The sequence below is a fragment of the Athene noctua genome, chromosome 35 (genome assembly GCF_965140245.1).
Source record: "Athene noctua chromosome 35, bAthNoc1.hap1.1, whole genome shotgun sequence".
In the NCBI taxonomy this organism is placed as follows: domain Eukaryota; kingdom Metazoa; phylum Chordata; class Aves; order Strigiformes; family Strigidae; genus Athene; species Athene noctua.
This window is the reverse complement of record NC_134071.1, coordinates 836,787-860,784: the sequence shown is the minus strand read 5'-3', so window position 1 is coordinate 860,784 and position 23,998 is coordinate 836,787. Positions and strand designations below refer to the sequence as shown.

At 63.2% G+C, this 23,998-nt stretch overlaps 3 protein-coding genes across 3 annotated transcripts in view; all 3 read right to left on the bottom strand.

Annotated features, from left to right (window-relative positions):
- The window catches only part of LOC141972722 (zinc finger protein neuro-d4-like), a 10,655-nt gene extending 2,501 nt beyond the window's left edge, over positions 1–8,154 (bottom strand). Inside the window, 9 exon segments of the mRNA XM_074930673.1 lie at positions 1,752–1,877; positions 2,013–2,091; positions 2,173–2,262; positions 3,136–3,243; positions 3,245–3,270; positions 3,368–3,460; positions 5,341–5,451; positions 5,454–5,500; positions 8,123–8,154. Coding sequence (XP_074786774.1) covers positions 1,752–1,877; positions 2,013–2,091; positions 2,173–2,262; positions 3,136–3,243; positions 3,245–3,270; positions 3,368–3,460; positions 5,341–5,451; positions 5,454–5,500; positions 8,123–8,154 — 712 coding nt within the window.
- A 3,796-nt stretch (positions 8,155–11,950) lies between these two features.
- NUMBL (NUMB like endocytic adaptor protein) lies at positions 11,951–17,537 on the bottom strand. The gene is given in 9 exon segments (XM_074930756.1): positions 11,951–12,146; positions 12,336–12,437; positions 13,272–13,757; positions 13,760–13,775; positions 15,156–15,296; positions 15,419–15,493; positions 15,580–15,654; positions 17,413–17,495; positions 17,498–17,537. Coding segments are annotated over 9 exon segments (1,104 nt in total). The 3' UTR covers positions 11,951–12,060.
- A 1,640-nt stretch (positions 17,538–19,177) lies between these two features.
- COQ8B (coenzyme Q8B) lies at positions 19,178–23,953 on the bottom strand. The gene is given in 18 exon segments (XM_074930672.1): positions 19,178–19,390; positions 19,392–19,483; positions 19,486–19,564; positions 19,660–19,746; positions 19,890–19,955; positions 20,075–20,182; positions 20,272–20,413; positions 20,517–20,610; positions 20,713–20,794; positions 20,893–20,937; positions 20,939–21,034; positions 21,146–21,181; positions 21,183–21,232; positions 22,250–22,360; positions 22,459–22,537; positions 23,466–23,495; positions 23,497–23,532; positions 23,621–23,953. Coding segments are annotated over 18 exon segments (1,572 nt in total). The 5' UTR covers positions 23,747–23,953.
- Between the last annotated feature and the right edge of the window lie 45 nt (positions 23,954–23,998).

Genomic DNA, 23,998 nt, shown 5'->3' with positions numbered 1-23,998 from the left:
CCCCCCCCGCCCCCCCACCCCCCATGGCCCCCCCCACCCCCCACCCCACAAACTGACGGTTTTGGGGGGGACACAAGCGCCCCCCCCCCCCGCCGCACCCAGGGCTCTTTGTGTGCGCCGCGGCTCGGTACCCGGTTGCCATGGAAACGGTGGGAAGAAGGGGGGGGGCTCAGTGATGAGCTTCCCCCCCCCCCCCAGCGATCTGAGACCCCCCCCAAAATGAGTCAGAGCCCCCCCAGAGTGGGACAAGGACCCCCCCGGGACCCCCAAATGGCACCAAGACCCCCAGAACTTCCCCCCCCCAGCACCCCTGGGAACCCCAAAAATAGGCCAAGGCCCCCCCCCGAGTGTCGCATGGCCCCCCCAAAATGAGCCAAGGCCCCCCCAGAGTGGGACAAGGACCCCCCCAGCACCCCCAGGGACCCCCAAAATGAGCCAAGCCCCCCCCCCGATTGTCCATGGGCCCCCCCAGCACCCCTGGAATCCCCCAAAATGAGACAAAGCCCCCCCAGAGTGGGGCAGGGCCCCCCCCGGGCCCCCCAAATGGCACCAAGTCCCCCAGAACTCCCCCCCCAGCACCTCTGGGACCCCCAAAATGGGCCAAGGACCCCCCCGAGGGGGACAAGGACCCCCCCCGGACCCCCAAATGGCACCAAGACCCCCAGAACTCCCCCCCCCCAGCACCCCTGGGAACCCCAAAAATAGGCCAAGGCCCCCCCCCGAGTGTCGCATGGCCCCCCCAAAATGAGCCAAGGCCCCCCCAGAGTGGGACAAGGACCCCCCCAGCACCCCCAGGGACCCCCAAAATGAGCCAAGCCCCCCCCCCGATTGTCCATGGGCCCCCCCAGCACCCCTGGAATCCCCCAAAATGAGACAAAGCCGCCCCAGAGTGGGGCAGGGCCCCCCCGGGCCCCCCAAATGGCACCAAGTCCCCCAGAACTCCCCCCCCAGCACCTCTGGGACCCCCAAAATGGGCCAAGGACCCCCCCGAGGGGGACAAGGACCCCCCCCGGACCCCCAAATGGCACCAAGACCCCCAGAACTCCAGCACCCCTGGGACCCCCCAAAAATAGGACAAGGCCCCCCCCCGAGTGTTGCATGGCCCCCCCAAAATGAGCCAAGGCCCCCCCAGAGTGGGACAAGGACCCCCCCAGCACCCCCAGGGACCCCCAAAATGAGCCAAAGCCCCCCCCGATTGTCCCAGGGGCCCCCCCGGGACCCCCAAATGGCACCAAGACCCCCAGAACTCCCCCCCCAGCACCTCTGAGACCCCAAAAATAGGGCAAGGCCCCCCCAGAGTGTCGCAAGGACCCCCAGGACCCCCCCAAAATGAGCTAAAGCCCCCCCAGAGTGTCCCAGGGCCCCCCCCCCAGCACCTCTGGGACCCCTTAAAACAAGCCAAAGCCCCCCCCAGAGTGGGACAGGCCCCCCCCCCCAGGCCCCCCAAATGGCACCAAGACCCCCAGAAATCCCCCCCCCCCAGCACCTCCGTGACCCCAAAAATGGGCCAAGGACCCCCCCGCAGAGTGTCCCAAGGCCCCCCCCAGCACCCCTGGGACCCCCAAAACGAGCCAAGGCCCCCCCCCCCCCCCCTCTCCCCGCAGCATCCCCAAGACCCCCAACCCCTCCCTTCCCCAGCCCTTCCTCCAAAAAAAAAGCCCCCCAAATCCCCCCTAGACTAGCACAGAGACCCCCCCCAGCCCCCCAACTCTGACCGGGGGGGGCGTCTCTGTGTCCCCCCCCCAACTCACGCTTGTGGTGGTTCCTACGGGGGAGGGGCAGCCGCTCCCCGTGGTCCTCCCCCTCCTCCTCGGCCAAGTGCGTGTGAGTGTAGTGGTAGCTCAGCCCCGGGCGGTTCTTGTAGCGCTTCCCGCAGACTTTTTTTTTTTTTTTTGGGGTGGGGAGGATAAAAAAAATTTAAAAAAATATTTTTTAGCCTCCCCCCAGCTCGTCCTCCCTCACCCTATAACCCCCCCACCTTTTTTTTTTTTTATTTTTTCCGTCCCACTCACTGTCACACACGTAGGGTTTGTCCCGGTCCTCCAGCGCGGTCGCATCCTGCCTCTTCCTCATCGCCCCGATGCCGTAGGCCTGGGGGGGGGTTAAGGGGGGGTTATATGTCTGTCTGTCCGTCTGTCTGTCCGTCCGGCCCCCCCCCAGCCCGGTTCTCACCTTGCCCTTGGCCTTGTTTTTGCGGCGGGGGGTGTCGTCCTCCAACTCGTCCCCTTCGGGGTCGTGGGGGAATTCGCCCGGTGGCGGCTTCTGAGAGGGGGAAAGGGGGGGGGGGGGGTCAGGGATGGACGGACGGACGGACGGACGGACAGACGGACGGACGGAGGAGAGAGGGGAGAGCGGACAGACAGACGGACAGACGGATAGAGAGAGAGACACAGATGGACAGATGGGCAGACGGATGGACGGACAGACAGATGGACGGACAGATGGACAGATGGATGGACAGATAGACAGACGGACGGACAGACGGCTGGACGGACGGACAGAGAGATGGACGGACAGACAGATGGACAGACGGACAGAGAGATGGACGGACAGACTGACAGAGAGACAGACAGACGGATGGACAGACAGACGGACAGACGGATGCATGGACAGACAGACAGACGGACAGAGGGACAGACAGATGGACAGACGGACAGACGGACAGACAGACAGACGGACGGACAGATGGACGGACAGACGGACGGCCAGACCGACAGACAGATGGAGAGACAGACGGACAGATAGACAGACGGATGGATGGACAGACAGACAGATAGACGGACAGACAGACGGACGGACAGATGGACAGACGGACAGACCGACAGACAGACGGACAGACGGACGGATGGATGAACAGACAGACAGACGGACAGACAGACGGATGGACGGACAGACAGACTGACAGACAGACGGACAGACGGACGGACGGACAGACGGACGGACCGGCTGACAGACAGACTGACGGACGAACGGACAGACCGACGGACAGACGGACAGACGGACGGACAGATGGACAGACAGACGGACTGATAGACAGACGGACAGACAGACGGACGGTTGGACAGACGGACAGACAGATGGACAGACAGATGGATGGACAGACGGACGGACAGACGGACGGACGGACGGACGCACCGGGCACTCGAGCACCGCCTCCTCCTCCTTCAGCTCCACCTTCTTGTCCCCGGGCTCGGCGCAGAGCAGCGCCTCCAGCACCGGCCCCTCGGGGAGCCCCCCCCCCCCCCTCCTTCTTCAGGGGGGCCTCGCAGTCTGACGGGGGGAGGGGAGGGGTCAGGGAGGGGGTGGGGGGGTCCCCAACACCCCCCCGGACCCCCCCGCACCCCACACCCCCCCCCCCGGTGCTCACAGGGCCGCAGCCGCGGGTCCTCCAGGATGTTCAGTCGCCGTTTCTTGCGCCAGCACCGCGCCGGGTACGTGTAGATCTGCCCCGGGGCCAGGCCTGGGGGACCTTGACCTTGACCCTGACCTTGACCCCGACCTTGACCTTCCCCCCCCACCAGGCCCTCCCCACACAAAATTGCCCCCCCCAAGCCCCAACCCTGAGCCGTGACCTCCAAACCCAGACCTTGACCCCCAGACCTTGACCCCAAGACCTTGACCCTGACCTTGACCTTGACCTCCCACCACCAGCCAGCCCCCCCCAAATTGCCCCCCCAGCCCCAACCCTGAGCCCTGACCCCAAGACCTTGACCCCAAGACCTTGACCCCCAGACCTTGACCCCCAGACCTTGACCCTGACCTTGACCCCCCGCCCCTAACCAGGCAGCCCCCCCACCCCAAAACTCCCCCCCCCAGCCCCAACCCTGAGCCGTGACCCCCAGCCCTTGACCTTGACCCCCAGCCCTTGACCTTGACCTCCCGCCCCACCCAACCAGCCCCCCCCCCTTGCCCCAAACCCTGACCCCGGCCCTTGACCTTGACCCCAGACCCCGCTCTGGGACGACCCCGGGGTGCCCAGGGGGGCAGTGGGGGCAGGGGGACGGTGGCCACAAGCACAGGGTTGGTGGCCACGGGCACAGGGGTCCAGGGTGGGGCAAGGAATGGTGGCCACGGGCACGGGGGGCTACGGTGGGCACAGGGATGGTGGCCACAAGCACAGGGATGGTGGCCATGGGCACAGGGGGTCATGCTGGGCACAGGCACGGTGGCCACAACCACAGGGATGGTGGCCACGGGCACTTGGGGACATGGCAGGACACAGGGGGGCCATGGTAGGCACAGGGGTTGGTGGCCACGGGCACAGGGGGCCACAGCGGTTACAGGGAGGGTGGCCAAGGGCACAGAGAATGGTGGCCACGGGCACAGGGATGGTGGCCACGGGCACAGGGGGTCATGCTGGGCACAGGCATGGTGGCCACAACCACAGGGGTTGGTGGCCACGGGCACAGGGATGGTGGCCACGGGCACTTGGGGACATGGCAGGACACAAGGGGGGGCCATGGTAGGTGCAAAGGGTGGTGGCCACGGGCACAGGGGTGGTGGCCACAGGCACAGGGATGGTGGCCACGGGCACTTGGGGACATGGCAGGACACAAGGGTGGGCCATGGTAGGTGCAAAGGGTGGTGGCCACGGGCACAGGGGGCCACAGCGGTTACAGGGATGGTGGCCACGGGCACAGGGGTGGTGGCCACGGGCACGGGGGGTCATGCTGGGCACAGGCATGGTGGCCACGGGCACAGGGAACGGTGGCCACAGGCACTTGGGGACATGGCAGGACACAAGGGTGGGCCATGGTAGGTGCAGAGGGTGGTGGCCACGGGCACAGGGGGCCACAGCGGTTACAGGGATGGTGGCCACGGGCACGGGGGGTCATGCTGGGCACAGGCATGGTGGCCACGGGCACAGGGAACGGTGGCCACAGGCACTTGGGGACATGGCAGGACACAAGGGTGGGCCATGGTAGGTGCAGAGGGTGGTGGCCACGGGCACAGGGGGCCACAGCGGTTACAGGGATGGTGGCCACGGGCACGGGGGGCTACGGTGGACACAGGGATGGTGGCCACGGGCACTTGGGGACACGGCAGCACCCAGGGGGTGGCCACGGTAGGCGCAGGGTGTGGCGGCCACAAGCACAGAGGGCCACAGCGGTTACAGGGATGGCGGCCACGGGCACAGAGAATGGTGGCCACGGGCACAGGGCCGGTAGCCACATCCACCCGGGAACCCCCACTCCCCGCGATTACCCAACCGACCCACGAACCGCCCCGGCTTCCCTCAAAGCCCAACACGGCACGAGCGAATCCCGGCGGTAAAAGCCGAGCGGCTAGCGGTCGCCAGGTGGCTAGTAGCCCCCAGGGCGGAGGGCGGGGGGGTCTCACCGGGCCCGCGGTGGGTTTTCTCCATCCAGATGTAACAGTTGTTCTGGGCGACGCCGGTCTGGGAGTCGAGGAAGGGCAGGCGGAGGCTGCGCTCGGCGCAGAGCCGCGCGTGTAGCTGCGGCAGTGCTCCAGCGCCTCGCGGTAAAACTCCTCGCCCAGGCTGCGGGGAGGGGGGACACCCCCCCCCAAAAAAAGAAAAAAAAATTTAAAAAATAATCATAAAAAAAAAATAAATATTATTCGATAAAAATCCACACACACACACACACCCCCCCAGGGTGTGGTTACGCCAGTCTGGAACTTCAAATGTGGGAGAATCAACCTTATCGCACATATCCCCCCCCCCCACAAGGAGTGTTTTGGACATGGTGGGGGTGTGGAGACCCCCCCCCAAAAAAAAAAAATTTAAAAAAATTAAAAATACACACACACACACACACAAAAAAAAAAATCCACCCTGGTGTGGTTACCCCAGTCGGAAACTTCAAAATTTGGGAGCATCAGCCCTATCTCGCACCCTAAAATAGCCCTGGGGTGTCCTGGACATACGTTGGGGGTGTGGAGACCCCCCCCCCCCAAAAAAAAAAAAAAAAATTAAAAAAAATTTTAAAATACCCCCCCTTTAAAAAAAAAAAATCCACCCTGGTGTGGTTACCCCAGTTTGAAACTTCAAAATGTGGGAGAATCAGCCCCATCTCACCCCCCCACACACACACCCCCCCCGAGGAGTGTTTTGGACACAATGGGGGTGTGGGGACCCCCCCCCAAAAAAAAAAATTAAAAAAATTTAAAAATACCCCCCCTTTAAAAAAAAATATCCCCCCCCCGGTGTGGTTACCCCAGTTTGAAACTTCAAAATGTGGGAGCATCACCCCCCCCCCCCGCCCCTTCCAGGGGTGTTTTGGACACATTGGGGGTGTGGGGACCCCCCCCCAAAAAAAAAATTTAAAAAAAAAAATAAAAAAATTTTAAAATACCCCCCCTTTAAAAAAAAAATCCCCCCCCGGCGTCGTTACCCCAGTCTGAAACTTCAAAATTTGGGAGCATCAGCCCCATCTCACCCCCCCCACACCCCCCCCCCAGGAGTGTTTTGGACACATTGGGGGTGTGGGGACCCCCCCCCCAAAAAAAAATTAAAAATACCCCCCCTTTAAAAAAAAATCCCCCCCCCCCAGCCTGGTTACCCCCCCCAGACCCCCAAAACCTGGGAGCATCCCCCCCATCTCACCCCCCAAAATCGCCCCGGGGTCTCCTGGACACACACTGGGGTGTGGGGACCCCCCCCCAAAAAAAAAAAAAAACACCCCCCCGAAGAAAAAAACCACCAACCCCCCCCCAAAATAAAAATCCCCCCCCCAGCCTGGTTACCCCACCCTGAACCCCCAAATCTGGGCACAGCCCCTCACCCCCCCCCCCCCCCCGGGAGCATTTTGGCCGCGGAGGGGGTGTGGGGACCCCCCCTTAAAAAAATCACACCCCCCCCCAAAAAATCAGACCCCCCCCCCCAAAAAAAATCCCCCCCCCGCCGGGCGACCCCACCCTGAACCCCCAAACCAGGGGGTTTTGGGGGGGTGTCTGCACCTAAAAATATCACACACCCCCCCCTCAAAAAATACACGGGGGGGGGTGTGTCCCCCCCAAATTACACCCCCCCAAAAAATATACACCCCCCCCAAAAAAATAATACACCCCCCAAAAAAATACACACACCCCCCCAAAAAAAATCCCTGCCCAACCCTGACCCCCCCCAACCATTTTACACCCCCAAACCGCCCCCCCCCCCGCGCAGAGGGACCCCCCCAAAAAAAAAAAAAAAAAAAGACACCCCCCCCCCAAAAAAAAAGACACCCCCCCCCAAAAAAAAAAAGACACCCCCCCCCCAAAAAAACCATCCCGGGGCCCCCCAATACCATGGGGGGGGTAAAAGCAACGGGCCCGATCCCGGGGGGGGGGGGGGGTGTGTGACACCCCGATATTGGGGGGGGGCGATTTTTTTTTTAATTTTTTTTTTTTTTTTCCCGGGGGGGGGTCGGTGGGACGGAGCGGGGGGGGGGGGGGGGGGGGGCGGGGTCCGTTTCGTTCCCTCCCCGCCCCCAAAGAACCGGACGGAGCGTTGGGGTCGGGGGCGGCCACCAGGACACCCCCCCCCTTTTTTTTTTTTTTTAAGACGGGGGGGCCCTTCCTAACACCCCCCCACACCCCCCCTCTGTGGGGGGGGTCACCCCAATATTTTTTTTTTTCCCCCCCCCCCCACCCCAATAGCGGCAGCTCCGAGAAAAAGATGAGGAGGGGGGGGGGGGGGCATTTCCTCGCCGCTCCCGGGGGGGGTCCCCAAAATTTTTTGCTGCGGGGGGGGGCACACACACACATACACACTCCACACCCCCCCCCCAGCCTATTTTAGTGAGGGGGGGGCACGCGGGGGGGGGTTTCCTCCCGGTGAGTCTTTACCGGCAGCCCCGAGCCTTAGGGGGGGGGGGGGGGGTGATGAAGGGGTCGCCCCCCCTAAATCCATACAAATTTTTTTTCGGGGGGGGGTGTCATCAAACAGCAAAAGGGGGGGGTGTGGGCTCGGGATGCTCCATCCCCCCCCCCGGCCCCCCCCCTTTTTTTTTTTTTTTTTTTTTTTTTTTCCCTCCCCGTTAGCGGAGGTTCCATCCCCGGTGGGTCCCTCCCAAAGGAAAGGAAAAAAAAAAAAAAAAAACCGGGGGGGGGGGGGTGTTAAATAAAAGGGGGGGGGGTACAGGGTTTTGGGGGGGGGTCACGGGGGGGGGTCACTCACCATTTGAGGGGCTTGTGCAGCGCCGTGGCCATTTTGCGCCGCCGGGGCCGCTCCGCCGCTCGGGCACGGGGAGGGGGCGGCGGGGTTCAGCCCCGGTTTTTTTTTTTTTTTTTTTTATTCCTCCTCCCCCCCCCCCCCCCAAATTAAAAAAAAAAATATATAAAAAAAAAAAAAAATCACCCACCCCCCCCCTCCTCAACTTTACACCCGTTACCCACCACCCCCCCCTCTCCCCTCTCCCCAAATCCCCGCGTTTGGCTCCTGGGACCCCCCCCCCAAAAAAAAAAAATTGGGGAGGGGCCCTGTGCCCCCCCCCCCCCCCCAAACCTGGTACCCCCCCCCAAGTCCCCCCCGGTGCCGGGATGGGGTGTGGGGGGGTGTTTTGGGGTGGGGGGGGGTTTGGGGGGGGTGTGGGAATGAGGGGGGGGGCGCGCACACACACACACACTCCGGCTCCCAACATGCCCCGCCCCGCCCCGCTGTTATTGGGCGGGGGGGGTGTCAGTCATCGGGGGGTGGGCGGGGCAGTGTTCGTTGTGCCCCCCCCACACCCCCCCCCCCCCCAAGTTGAAGCGGCCCCAGAAAAAAAAAAAAAAAAAAAAAAAGGGAGGGGGGGGGGGTCGCTTTGTCCCGCCCCCGCGGCCCCCCGGCAGCCTGGGAAATGTAGTGCGTGTGTGTGGCCCCCCCCCGGCCCCCCCAGACCCCCATGGGCCCCCCAAAACCCCTATAGACCCCCCCAGACCCCCCCCGAGCCCATAGCCCCCCCCAGACCCCCATGGGCCCCCCCAAAACCCCCCAGAGCCCATAGGCCCCCCCCCGACCCCTACAGACCCCCATGGCCCCCCCCGAACCCCTATAGACCCCCCCAGATCCACACGGACCCCCCCCAACCCCTATAGACCCCCCCAGCCCCCTATAGATCCCTCATGAACCCCCTTGACCCCCCCCAGATCTTCCACACCCTCCCGGACCCCTATAGATCCCCCCCCCCACATCCCTCACGACCCCCCCCAGATCCTCGTAAACCCCCCAGACCCCCCGAACCCCTATAGACCCCCCCCAGTGCCCCCCAGCCCCCCCATAGACCCCCCAGCCCCCTATAGATCCCCCCCATAGACCCCCCAGGCCCCTACAGACCCCCCCACTGCCCCCCCAGCCCCCTATAGATCCCCCCAGCCCCCCCATAGCCCCCCCGAACCCCTATAGACCCCCCCAGTGCCCCCCCGACCCCTATAGACCCCCCCAAACCCCTATAGATCCCCCCATAGACCCCCCCAACCCCTATAGACCCCCCCCAGCCCCCCCAAACCCCTATAGACCCCCCCAGTGCCCCCCCATAGAACCCCCCCCAACCCCTATAGACCCCCCCAGCCCCCCCAAAACCCCTATAGACCCCCCCCAGCCCCCCCAAACCCCTATAGACCCCCCCAACCCCTATAGACCCCCCCCAGCCCCCCCAAACCCCTATAGACCCCCCCAGTGCCCCCCCGACCCCTATAGACCCCCCCAAACCCCTATAGATCCCCCCATAGACCCCCCCAACCCCTATAGACCCCCCCCAGCCCCCCCATAGACCCCCCCCAACCCCTATAGAACCCCCCCCCCCCCGACCCCTGGGGAAACTGAGGCAGGCCGGGGGGGGGGCGTGGCCCCTTTAAGAGGCAGCGGCCCCTTTAAGAGGCGCCGGGTTCCCGCCGGTTGCCGTGGCAACGGCCGGTGCTCCAGTTCCTTGTGCAAGAGGAGGCGAGGGGGGGGGGTACGTATAGAGTCTGTATTGTGCGGCTATAGGGACCGGGCACACGCGTGTGCAACACGCCGGCCCCGCCCCCGCGGCCCCCCCTTCCCCCCCCCCCCAAAAAAAAAACCCCAAACTCCCCCCCCGGGAAATTAAAAAATGATAAAAATTAAAAAGATCGCCCCGAGCACCAGGGCCCCCGCGCCTTGCACGAGGGTCTTGCACGAGGACCGTGCATGAGGTCCCGCAGGTCTCGCACGAGGGTTTCACGCTAGGATCTTGCACAAGGGTTTTGCACAAGGGCCCTGCACGAGGCTCCACCGGTCTTGCACAAGGGCCCTGCATGAGTCTCCACAGGACTTGCACGAGGACCTTGCACAAGGGTTTTGCACAAGGACCCTGCATGAGGTTCCACAGATCTTGCACAAGGGCCTTGCACGAGGGTCTTGCACGAGGGCCCTACACAAGGCTCCACAGGTCTTGCACGGAGGTTTCGCACAAGGGCCCTGCACAAGCCTCCACAGGTGCTGCATGAGGGTCTTGCACAAGGACCCCACATGAGGCTCCACAGGTCTTGCACGAGGGCCCTGCACGAGGTTCCACAGACCTCCCACAAGGACCCTGCATGAGGCTCCGCTGGTCTTGCACGAGGGTTTCGCACGAGGGCCCCGTCCTCCACAGGCCTCGCATGAGGGCTTTGCACGAGGGCCACATCTGCCTCACAGAAGGCTCTGCGCGCCTCGCACGAGGGCCTGGCACAAGGACCCTGTGTGAAGCTCCAAGGGCCCTGCACGAGGGCCTTGCACGAGGTTCCAGATGCCTCACACGATGGCGCCGCATGCCTCGGGCGCCTTGCACGCTTGGACCTGGCCCACCTTGCACGATGACTCCTGGAGATCCCTGCACGAGGGCCTCGTGCAAGGCCCAGCATGCCTTCCACGAGGGCCTTGCACTTCCCCAAGGGTCCTTACACACCTTGCACAAGTGCCTTGCCCGAGGACCCTGCATGAAGCTCCACGTTTTGCACGAGGGCCCTGCACAAGGCTCAGCACACCTTGCATGAGAGCCTTGCACAGGGGACTTGTAGGAAGCGCCACAGGCCTTGCACGAGGGCCCTGCACGAGGACCCTGCATGAAGCTCCATGCCTTGCACGAGGGCCTTGCACGAGGGCCTTGCACGAGGCTCGGCACACCTTGCACGAGGACCTTGCACAAGGACTCCGCCCATATCGCACGAGGGCCTTGCACGAGGACTCCGCCCATATCGCACGAGGGCCCTGCACGAAGCTCCACAGGCCTCGCACAAGGGCCTTGCACGAGGGCCCCGCCCACTTCACACGAGGCCCTTGCACGAGGACTCACACTCCTCACACGAGCGCCTTGCACGAGGGCAGACACCAGAGCTGGGGGGGGGCTGGGGGGGGCGCCCGTTTTGGGCAAAAAAGGGAGACACGGGGGGGGGGGGGGGGGCCGGGGGGGCTTTTTTTTTTTTTTTTAATAGAGATATTATATTAAATTAGAGAAAAATACAAAAATCTGCTTGTTTTAAGTTAAAAATAAAATAAAATAAAAAAAACCACCTGGGGGGGGCCCCCACTTCCCCCCCCCCCCCCCCCCCGTGGAGGGGTGGGGGGGGGGCCGAGCCCTCCACTCCCCCTCACCTTGAAGAGGGGGGGGGGTGTGAAATGGGGACCCCCAACCTCACACACAGGGCTACTGGGACCCCCCCAACCCTGAAACTGGGAGCACTGGGGACCCCCCAACCGGGGGGGGGGCGAAAATTTGGGGGTTCACCCCCCCCCCCCCCCCCCTCACAGCTCGATCTCGAAGGTTTTCTGCAGGTCCCCAGCAAAGGGGTTGGGGGCTTGGGAGGGGGGGGGCGCCGGCGTTTTGCCCCCCAAAGCCGCCCATTGAACCTCAAAAGGATCGGGGGTCCCCATTTGTGGGGGGGTCCCGGGGGGGTCTCGTGTTGCTTAAAATTCCCGGGGGGGCGTTATTTTTCGGGGGGGTAGCACAAAAAATATTCGCCACCATTTGGGAAGGGGTGATGCCCACCACGGGCACGGCGGGGGGGTAAAACCCCCCCGGGATGGTTGAGGGGGGAGGTAAAAATACAACGGGGGGGGCCCCTTCGTATGTTGGGGGGTGAAGCGGGGGGGGACAACAACGGCCCCCCCGGTGGCTCCTTGCTGGGCCGCCATGGCTACCTTGGAGACTTCCTCCAGCCACCGCTCGGCCTCCGAGGGGGTTCGGCGATGGTGGGGGGGCCCCGGGGCCCCCCCTCTGGGCCTGGGGAGAGGAAGAGGAGGGATGAAGAAATTTTGAGGAGGGGGGGGGGCTCCAAAATCCAGCGCCCCCCCCCCGTACCTCAAAGCGTGGAGGAGGAGGAGTCGCTCTTTTTTTTTTTTTTTTTTTTTTGCGGGGGGGTAAGGGGAAAAAAAAAAAAAAAAGGCGGGGGGGTGTGTGTGGGGGTGTTACCTGTGAGCCCCCCCTCTGCGGGGGGGGTGGGGGTGTTGTTGGGGTCCCTGTTGTCATCCGGGGGGGGCGCGGGGCCGCAGAGGCTGTCGCTTCCCTCCGGCGCTGCAACGACAAAAGGGGGGGGACCCCCAGAGCTCAGTGACCCCCCCAAATCCTTTTCCCCTTAAACCCAAGGGCACGGGGTGCCCCCCCCCCCGGAAAAAATAAATAATGAAGTTCCCCCCCGGAAAAAAAAATATTTTTAGCCCCCCCGGCCTGTCACTGGTGTCATCGTTTCCCTACAGTGATACAACGACAGGGGGGCACCCCCAGAGCCCGGTGTCACCCCCAAATCCTTTTCCCCTTAAACCCAAGGGTACGGGGGTGCCCCCCCCCCGGAAAAAAAAAATAATTAAGCCCCCCCGCCCCTAAAAAAAAAAATTTTTAGCCCCCCCCAGCACCATCGCTCACCTCTGGCTCTACAAAGACAAACAGGGGGACCCCCAGAGCCCGGTGTCACCCCCAAATCCTTTTCCCCTTAAACCCAAGGGTACGGGGGTGCCCCCCCCCCGGAAAAAAAAAATAATTAAGCCCCCCCGCCCCTAAAAAAAAAAATTTTTAGCCCCCCCTCCAGCACCATCGCTCACCTCTGGCTCTACAAAGACAACAGGGGGACCCCCAGAGCCCGGTGTCACCCCCAAATCCTTTTCCCCTTAAACCCAAGGGTACGGGGGTGCCCCCCCCCGGAAAAAAAATAATTAAGCCCCCCCGCCCCTAAAAAAACCAATTTTTAGCCCCCCCTCCCAGCACCATCGGTCACCTCTGGCTCTACAAAGACAAACAGGGGGACCCCCAGAGCCCGGTGTCACCCCCAAATCCCTTTCCCCTTAAACCCAAGGGTACGGGGGTGCCCCCCCCCCGAAAAAACCCCCCCCTGTTGCCCCCCCCGGCGCTCACCGGGGGGGTGGCGGCGCTGGAGGGTGGAGGGCAGCTCGTTGAGGCGCAGCGAGAGCTGTCGCTTGAAGGGCGAGTTCTGGCGGCTGAGGTTGGGGAACCCCCGGAAGGATCCCTGACGCACCAACTGCTCCAGGGGCGCGTGGCGACGGGGGATGGCCCGTTGGCAACCGCCCCCCCCCGCCGCTGGGACCCCCCCTCCTTCCGTCAAACCCCCCCCCGAAAATTGATCCGGTGGCGGAGAGGTGTTACCGGGCTGCGCCGGGCTCGGGGGGGGCCCCTCGTCTGTGGGGAGAAATTTAGGGTTAAGTCTTTGCGTGGTGACCCCCCCCCAGTCTGTAAATAGCGCCCCCCCTTGATTTTTTCCGCGGTGCTCACCCCGGTTTTGGGCCGGGGGGGGCCGGGAGGCGTCGAAGGCGGCGCCGAGGCCGCACTCCTTCTCGCGCCGCTGTTTGCGCTCCAGGCAGGCGGCGAAGGCGCAGCCCACGCGTGGCTCAGGCGCTCGCCCTGCGCGGGACGGGGGGGTCGGGGGGGCACCGGGAGGCTGGGACGGAGCATCCCGGATCCCTGAGCCCGGAGCATCCTGGATCCCAATCCCAGAGCATCCCAGATCCCCGATCCCTGAGCCCGGAGCATCCCGGATCCCAATCCCAGAGTATCCCGGATCCCAATCCCAGAGTATCCCGGATCCCAATCCCAGAGCATCCCGGATCCCTGAGCCCAGATCGCTGAGCCTGGAGTGTCCCGGATCCCAATTCCAGAATATCCCAGAGTATCCCGGATCCCTGAACCCAGAGTATCCCGGATCCCAATCCCAGAGTATCCCGGATCCCAATCCCGGAGCATCCCGGATCCCTGAGCCCAGATCCCTAAACCCAGAATATCCCAGATCCCAATCCCAGAGTATCCCGGATCCCTGAGCCCAGATCGCTGAGCCTGGAGTATCCCGGATCCCAATTCCAGAATATCCCAGAGTATCCCGGATCCCTGAGCCCAGAGCATCCCAGATCCCAATCCCGGAGTATCCTGGATCCCAATCCCGGAGCATCCCGGATCCCTGAACCCAGAGTATCCCAGATCCCAATCCCAGAGTAACCCAGAGTATCCTGGATCCCTAAGTCCGGAGCATCCCGGATCCCAATCCCAGAATATCCCGGATCCCTGAGCCCAGATCACTGAACCTGGAGTATCCTGGATCCCCATCCCAGATCCCAATCCCAGAATATCCCAGATCCCTGAGCCCGAAGCATCCCGGATCCCAATCCCAGAGCATCCCAGATCCCTGATCCCGGATCCCCATCCCGGAGCATCCCGGATCCCTGAGCCCAGATCCCTGAGCCCGGAGCATCCTGGATCCCAATCCTGGAGTATCCCGGATCCCTGAACCCAGAGTATCCTGGATCCCAATCCCAGAATATCCCAGAATATCCCAGATCCCTGAGCCCGGAGCATCCTGGATCCAATCCCGGAGCATCCCAGATCCCAAGCCTGGAGTAACCCAGATCCCTGATCCCGGATCCCAATCCCGGAGCATCCCGGATCCCTGAGCCCGGAGCATCCCGGATCCCAATCCTGGAGTATCCCGGATCCCTGAACCCAGAGTATCCTGGATCCCAATCCCAGAATATCCCAGAATATCCCAGATCCCTGAGCCCGGAGCATCCCGGATCCCAATCCCGGAGCATCCCGGATCCCTGATCCCGGATCCCAATCCCGGAGCATCCCGGATCCCTGAGCCCAGATCCCTGAGCATCCCACATCCCTGATCCTGGATCCCCATCCCAGCGCGTCCCGTACCCCCGATCCCAGCACCCCCCCGGCCCTCCCAGCACCCCCCCGGCGTTCCCAGTACCCCCCCAGTGCTCCCAGTACCCCCCCGGCACCCACGGAGTCCTTGAGCGCCAGGAAGCAGTGACAGATCCAGCGGCGGGTGGTGCCGTCGCGGCAGATGTAGGAAAAAGCTTTGTCCAAGTGACGGTCGGGGGCGCAGAAAGAAACTTTCTCAATCGTTTGATCAACCAGGAGATCCTGGGGAAGGAGAGACCCGGGGGGGGGGGGGGGGCAAAAAAAAAAAAAATTGGGAGTGGGGGGGTCACCCCCCCGCCACATTGACCAGGGACCCCCCCCACGCACCCCGGGCAGCCGCTGACCTTGGTTTTGTCGTCCACGACGCGGAGTCCGTCCGCTGACACCCACAGCACCGACTTCACGGCTTTGCGGCCGCTCTGGGGGGGTCACAGGGGGATTGGGGGGGGCCTTGACCCCCCCCCGATGGAATTTTGGGGAGTTGGGGGGTCGGGGAAGAGCTCACCCCCTTTAGTTTCTTGACGGCCTCCTCGCAGACGTGCATCCCCCGGGACTCGTCCACCTCCGCGTGACCCAGGTACTGGAGGGGGGGGGGAGATGGGGGTCAGGAGGGGGGACCCCCCCCAAAAAGACACCAAAAAAGACACCAAAAAGACACAACACACACCCCCGGAATTCCCACATTCCTGATCCTGGAGGATCCCACGTTCCTGATTCTGGGAAATCCCACATTGACCCCGGAGCATCCCTGACCCTGCAGGATTTTACATCCCCGATCCTGAAAAATTCCGCAGTCTTGATCCTGGAAAATCCCTGAACCTGGAGCATCCCACATCCCTGATCCCGAAAATCCCACATCCCTGATCCTGGAAAATCCCTGAACCTGGAGATCCCACATCCCTGATCCCAGAAAATCCCACATCCCTGATCCCGGAAAATCCCACATCCCAATCCCAGAAAATCCCACATCCCTGATCCAAGGAAAATCCTGCATTCCCGATCCCGGAAAATCCCACATCCCTGACTCCAAAGTATCCCTGACCCTGCAACATTTTATATCCCCAATCCTGAAAAATTCCACATCCCTGATCTCGGAAAATCCCACATCCCCGATCCCGGAAAATCCCACACCCCTTGTTCTAGGAGCATCCTGCATCCCTGTCCCGGCACATCCCGGGATCCTTCCCGCTGGAGCATCCCACATCCCGGATCCCCGATCCCTCCCAACGGAGCATCCTGCATCCCGCATCCCTGTCCCAGAGCATCCCGCATCCCTGTCCCGGAGCATCCTGTATCCTTCCCAGCGGAGCATCCCGTATCCCGCATCCCTGTCCTGGACCATCCCGCATCCCTGTCCTGGACCATCCCGCATCCCGTATCCCTGTCCTGGACCATCCCGCATCCCTGTCCTGGACCATCCCGTATCCCGCATCCCTGTCCTGGACCATCCCGCATCCCTGTCCCAGAGCATCCTGTATCCTTCCCAGCGGAGCATCCCGCATCCCGCATCCCTGTCCTGGACCATTCCATATCCCTGTCCCGGAGCATCCTGTATCCTTCCCAGCGGAGCATCCTGCATCCCGCATCCCTGTCCTGGACCATCCCGCATCCCGCATCCCTGTCCTGGACCATCCCGCATCCCTGTCCCGGAGCATCCTGTATCCTTCCCAGCGGAGCATCCTGCATCCCGCATCCCTGTCCTGGACCATCCTGCATCCCTGTCCCGGAGCATCCTGTATCCTTCCCAGCGGAGCATCCCGCATCCCTGTCCTGGACCATCCCGTATCCCTGTCCCGGAGCATCCTGTATCCTTCCCAATGGAGCATCCCGCATCCTGTATCCCTGTCCTGGACCATCCCATATCCCTGTCCCGGAGCATCCTGTATCCTTCCCAGTGGAGCATCCCGCATCCCGGTCCTGGACCATCCCGCATCCCTGTCCTGGACCATCCCGCATCCCTGTCCCGGAGCATCCTGTATCCTTCCCAGCGGAGCATCCCGCATCCCGCATCCCTGTCCTGGACCATCCCGTATCCCTGTCCCGGAGCATCCTGTATCCTTCCCAGTGGACCATCCGCATCCCGCATCCCTGTCCTGGACCATCCCGCATCCCTGTCCCGGAGCATCCTGTATCCTTCCCAGCGGAGCATCCCGCATCCGGCATCCCTGTCCTGGACCATCCCGGCTCCTTCCCACTGGACCCTCCCTCATCCCGGACACCCCCCCCCCTCCCCTTCCCCTTCCTTCTTCTCCCATCACCTCCCACCGCCCCTCCACCCCCTTGGCCCCCTCCCCCACTTACTCTTGCCCCCCCCCCCCCCAATTTTGCCCCCCCTCACCCTCACTGGGAAGCTGCACCTCCCCCTCCTCACGGCCTCCTCGTCCCCCTGCCACTGGTGGGGCCGCGCCGCTTCGGGCAGGGGGGGGGCTTCTTCCTCCGCAGGCTCTGCCGCAGCTTATTCATCGCTGAGGACCCCCCCCCCCCCCCCAAAATAAAAAAAAACAACCCACAAAGACTAAACACCCCCCCCCCCCCCTCCTTCCAAAATGGTTTAGGGGGGCAAATCCCACCTCCCCCCTTTAATCTCGGCAGCTCCGGACTCAACTGGGACACTGCGCCCCCCCCCCCCCTTAAAAATTATATTGGAATAGGGAAGCCCCCCCCCCCGAAATAAAAAGGGGTATTGGGGGGGGGGCTGGGGACACCTTGCAGAGGTTGGGGGTGGGTTTTTTTTTTGTTTTTTTTTTGGGGGGGGTGTCGTGGAGGGTGGGAGGACTCTGGGAACATTGAGGGGGGGGCGTAATGGCTGGAAAAAGCACCGGGGGCTGGCTCCCCCCCCCCCCGAGTCTTAGGAGAGGGAAGTTACAACCGCCCCCCCCCCCCCCCCGCCCCTCGGGGTCCCCCACCACAATATGGGGGTCACGGGACCCCCCGACCTCCCCCCCATGTATCCCGGGGGTGTCGTGTGTGCCCGTGGCCCCCCCCCAACATACACACCCCCCCCCGACACCCCCCCCCCCCCGCCCCAGGGCGCCGCCTTACCCGCCGCCGCGCCCGGGCTCGGCCCCCTTCGGCCCCGCTCGGCTCCAGCCGAACGCGTTCGGCCTTTTTCCGGCTCCGTTCGGCCTTTCCGGCTCCGTTCGGCCTTTTCCGGCTCCGTTCGGCCTTTTCCGGCTCCGTTCGGGCCTTTCCGGCTCCGTTCGGGCCTTTCCGGCTCCGTTCGGGCCTTTCCGGCTCCGTTCGGCCTTTTCCGGCTCCGTTCGGGCCTTTCCCGGCTCCGTTCGGCCTTTTCCGGCTCCGTTCGGGCCTTTCCGGCTCCGTTCGGCCTTTTCCGGCTCCGCTCGGGCCCTTACAGCTAGCGCTCTTTCGTCCCCGCCCCCTTAATACATATGCAAATAAACACACGCCCATTCCGACCACGCCCTTCCCGCGCGCCGCGCGTTATGAATATGTAAACGAAGCACCACCCCCCACCCCCTTTCTCCGCCAGGGCAACACCCATTGGCTGTCTGGCTGGCTCATGAATATGTAAATCAACTACCACCACCCACCCCGCCCACTCCTCATTGCTGCGCGCCCCGGCCACGCCCCACGCCCCCACGGCGCGCGCAACGGGAATATGGAAATGAAGCAGCACCACACCCCCTCTGACCACCAGGCAACACCCATTGGCTGTCGGGCTTATGAATATGCAAATCAACCAGGCCCCGCCCACTCATCATTGCGGAGGGCCAGCATTGCCCTCTCCGACCACGCCCCGCGCTTCATGAATATGTAAATGTAGCAACACCCCCCCAAGCCATCAGAGCAACACCCATTGGCCGTGTGACTTATGAATATGCAAATTAACCCCCCCCCCGCGCTCTGGCCCCGCCCCCTCTCCAGCCGGTCCTCCCCCATCCCCAAGCAGCCGCTTCTCCCCATTTATTTGGGCCTTTTCCCCAAAACGGGGGTTTTCACCCCAAAACAGTGACACCCCCCCTCAAACCAACACCCCCCCTTAAAACCAGGACTCAGCCCCCCCAATCTAACCCCCCCCCCCCCCAAAAACCCCCCCCATACCCCCCCCCCCCCCCCAACTCCCAGCATCCATTTTGGATCCATCATTTATTTATTGGGGGGGGGGGGAGCCTCGAAGTGGGGGTCCAACGTGTTGTGGGGTGGGTCCCCCAAATCGGGGGTGGGGTCCCCCAAATCGGGGGGGGTCCCCCCAAATCGGGGGGGTGCCAATAACGGCTGTAACACTCCTCAAAGAGATCTCGGCAGGGGACTCGCCCCCCCAGGCGGGCGCAGGTGAGGAAGGCCCCCGCCATTTTTCCGATGGAGGGAATAAGTTTCTTCCGGGGGGGGGGTCAGACGGTGCCGTAACATATCGGGGAGAAGCTCCTGAACCCGCCGGGATGTCCCTTGCCCCCAAAATCAAAAGGTTGCCCCCCCCGAAAAGCCTCGCCCAGGATCATCACAGCATCAACGTGAGCCGCCTCGAACGCCTGGAAACGGGGGAAGGGAAAACGGCGCCCCGAAAATAAAATAATTTTTTTAAATTGAAGGGGGGGGGGGGGAAGCGATTTTTTGAGCCCCTCACCTTGGTCTCCAAACCCGTCAGGAATTTGAGATCTCGAGATTTTTGCAGCACTTTGGGGCGGTCGCCGTCAGCCGCTGCTCGGATCACCTGGGGAGGGCAAAGCGTGAGGATTTTTTGATTTTTTTTTTTTTTTTTTAGGGGGACGGTGGATTTGAAAAAAGGAGGGAGACAGGGAGGGGGGGATAGGGACAACACACCCTGTGTGTGTCCCCCCCGTCCCAGCCCTGTACCTCGATATAATGGTCTGTGAATTCTTTGTCGTAGGAGCGGCTCGCCCCGAAATCCAGCAGAGTTATCTGAAAAAGGATGGGGATAGGAAAGGTTTTGGGGGGGTCTGGTGGTTTTTTGGGGGGTTTGGAGGATGTGGGCCCCCCCCCCCCCCGCGTCGCGTATTAAAATAAAAAAAACACAAAACCTTGTGCTGGTCGGCGTCGTAGAGAAAATTCGCCCAGTTTGGATCCGTTTGCATGAAGCGAAACTCAAAAAGCTCCCGCAGGCAGAGGCGGAGGAGGTTGGTGCAAATCTTGGGGGGGGGGGGGCAAAAAAATGAAAAAAATTAAGGGGTACGGAGATAGAGGGGGACACGGGACACCCCCCCACCTCGACACTGACCTGATCCCGCAGCTCCTGGGGGAGCCCCCGGCAGCGGTCGAGGGCGACGCCGCTCCCCAGCTCCGTGGAGAGGACGCGAGACGCCGTCAGCTCATCCACCACCCGCGGCACCGAGAAAAAAGGGTCGTCCCGCAGCAGTTCCCTAAATCGGGGGGGGGTACAATAGGTTTGGGGACCCCCCCCGGAAGCTCTTTGTACCCCCAAAAAAACCCCAGACAGCCCCCCCCTTCCCGCTTAATCCTTACCTAAAGGCACGGGCGCAATCAGCTTCGCGTCGGTAGTCGCATTCCCACTCCAGCTCCTTCTGTAAAACCTGGAGGGATTTATCAGCGAAAAGACCTGGGAATAAGGAAAATAAAATTTTCAAAAAAAACAGATTTTTGGGGACGCCCCCACCCCATAAAAAAAAAAAAAAAGTTTTATTTCCTTTTATTAACTCACCCTCCGGCAGCGCCACGCTGAGTTTGAGCAAGGAGAGGAGATTGTCGACGTCGCTGCGGATGCTCCGGGCGATGCCGGGATACTGTGGAAAAACATATAAAAAAATTAAAAAAAAAAAAAAAGGAAAAAGGAGAGATAAATGGGGTGGGGGCACCCCCAAAAAAAAAATAAATCACCCACCTGGATTTTTATGGCCACGTGGGTGCCATCGGGCAGCACCCCCGAGGTGAACCTGCCCGATGGAGGCGGCGGCGAACGGTTTTTCTTCAAAAATCGACATTTTCTGCCGCCAGCCCGGGCCTAGTTCCTCCGCCAGGACTTGCTAACAGGTTAAAAAAATAAAAGGGGGGGCTCAGCGGGCACCCCAAAAAATTGGAAGGGGGGATTTTTCTGCCCCAAAAAGCCCCCGAAGAAGGAAAAAAAAGTTGCTCACGGTGGTTTGCCAGCGCGGCATGAAGTCGGCGCTTTGGGCGGACGCGCTCGAAGATTCGCTGGAGCTGAGGACTGAGGAAGCTGGAGTCTGGGGGGGAGAAAGGATTTGGGGTGCTGGGAGCCCCCCCAAAGGGCCCCACAATTGGGGGACCCCCCCCTGTTGTGCCTCGTAAGTGTGGGAGCCCCCCAAATCCTGCCCTGATTCCAATTAAGGATGTAGGGAGGGGCTGAAATCACCCCTGAGCCCAAACCAGGGACCCCCAAACCCAGGGACCCCCCAAATCCCCCCAACTCCAACCCAGGGACCCCCAAATCCCCCCAACTCAGCACCCAGGGACCCCCAAATTTCCCTGATCCCAAACCAGGGACCCCCAAATCCCCTGATCCCGAACCAGGGACCCCCAAATCCCCCTGATCCCCGAACCAGGGACCCCCAAATCCCCCTGATTCCGAACCAGGGACCCCCAAATTTCCCCTGAGACCAACCCAGGGGACCCCCAAGTCTCCCCTGAGCCCCAACCCAGCACCCAGGGACCCCCAAACCCCCCTGAGCCCAACCCAGGGACCCCCAAATCTCCCTGAGCCCCAACCCAGCACCCAGGGACCCCCAAACCCCCCTGAGCCCAACTCAGGGACCCCCAAATCTCCCCTGAGCCCCAACCCAGCACCCAGTGACCCCCAAATCCCCTCTGACCCCCAACTCGGCACCCAGATACCCCCAAATCCCCCCTGAGCCCAATGCAGGGACCCCCAAATTTCCCCTGACCCCAACCCAGGCACCCCCAAATCTCCCCTGAGCCCCAACCCAGCACCCAGGGACCCCCCAAATCCCCCCTGAGCCCCAACTGAGCACCCAGTGACCCCCAAACCCCCCTGAGCCCAACCCAGGGACCCCCCAAATCCCCCCTGAGCCCCAACCCAGCACCCAGGGACCCCCAAATCCCCCCCAACCCAAGTGACCCCCCTACCCTGAGCCCCAACCCAGCACCCAGGGACTTCCAAATGCCCCCTGACCCCACCCAGAGTCACCCCCAAGCTGCTCTAACCCCCTGGGGGAGATTTTGGGGTACCCCTGAAAGAGGGGGGCGGAGGGGGGGGTCCCCACCTTGGATGCTGAGCATCTGCCCCAGTTTGAGGGCGGCCCCTCGCACCCGGCAGAGCGTGGCCACCATCCGCTCGGCGTTGGCTTCCGAGAGGAGGGGGGCAGAGCCAGGAGCTGGGGGGGGGACACACAGAAGCCATACGAACCCCCAAAATGAATGAAAGGGGGGGGTTAGGGGGTGTGTGCGTGCCCCCCCCCTTTCCCATACTCACCCCCGGGCTTGCCCTGGCCGCTCAGCCTGGCCCGTGCTGCCTGGGCCAGGGCTCCCACGCCGAGTCCCACGGCCAGTCCCTGCGGGGGGGGGACGACACTGAACCCTAAAGCACAGTCTGTCCCCCCCCCCCGACACCCCAGCACCCCCATAAACCCCAGGCCACGCCCCTTGAACCCACGTCACCTCCAGGTGACCCCAAGTCCCCACAGGCTGAGCTTCTGTGTCCTCTCCCCCCCCCTCCAAACCCCATGGAAGCCCCCCCGTGACCCCCCCAAACCCCAGGGGACCCTCCCTGTCCCCCCTAAAACCCTGGGGCCCCCCTGTGCCCCCCCCAGACCCAAGGGGATCCCCCCATGTTCCTCCCAGACCCCAGGAGGCCCCCCCATGTCCCCCCCAGACCCAGAGGGGGCCCCCCCCGTGTCTCCCCCAGACCCCAGGGGAACCCTCTGTCCCCCCCAAACCCCGGGGCAGCACCCCGTGTCCCCCCAAACCCCAGGGGAACCCTCTGTCCCCCCCAAAACCCTGGGGGCCGCCCCCCGTGTCCCCCCCAAACCCCGGGGGAACCCTCTGTCCCCCCAAACCCCGGGGGAACCCTCTGTCCCCCCCAACCCCGGGGCCGCCCCCGTGTCCCCCCAAACCCCAGGGGCCGCACCCCGTGTCCCCCCAAACCCCAGGGGCCGCACCCCGTGTCCCCCCCAAACCCCAGGGGAACCCTCTGTCCCCCCCAAACCCCGGGGGCCGCCCCCCGTGTCCCCCCCAAACCCCGGGGGCCGCCCCCGTGTCCCCCCCAAACCCAGGGGAACCCTCTGTCCCCCCCAAACCCCGGGGGCCGCCCCCCGTGTCCCCCCCAAACCCCGGGGGAACCCTGTGTCCCCCCCAAACCCCACAGAGGCTTCCCCCATCCCCCGTGGGACCCCCCCTCGTCCGCCTCAAACCCCGGGGAACCCCGTGTCCCCCCCCAAACCCCAGGAGGGCCCCCCCCGCGTTCCACACCCCCCCCGGTACCTCCAAACTGGCCATCCGGCCCAAGCGGGAAAACCGGGACCCGCCGCTCCCGGGCCCTGTCACTGAGCTGGGGGGGGACACACACACAAAGTTGGGGACCGGTCCCGGGGGGGGGGTCCCCCGAGGCCTTGTCCCCCCAAACCAGCCGCACCCACCTTCTGCCGGGGGGGCTCCGGCTGTCCCCGGGCCTCCCGGGCCCGTTGGGCCTCCTCAGGCGTAAGAGCCCGTAAGGCCGCGGCCCGGTGAAGCCCCCGCAGGGTCAAAGGGCGAGGAGCCGCCATTTTGAGGGGGGTATCGGAAGGGGTCAAAGGTCAAAGGCCACCGGGACGCCCCGGTCAGCTCCGCAGCCCCACGCCGCTACGCGCCATCCCGTTACTTCCGCCTTTTTGGCCACGCCCACCACCACCAGCCAATGAGAAGGGCGGCATCGGCGTAGGCCACGCCCACAGCGGGAACGCGCATGCGCAGCTCTTCCCCCACGGGGTGGGGGGGGGAATGCCCCCCAAACCCCTTTAAATCAACACAACCGACCT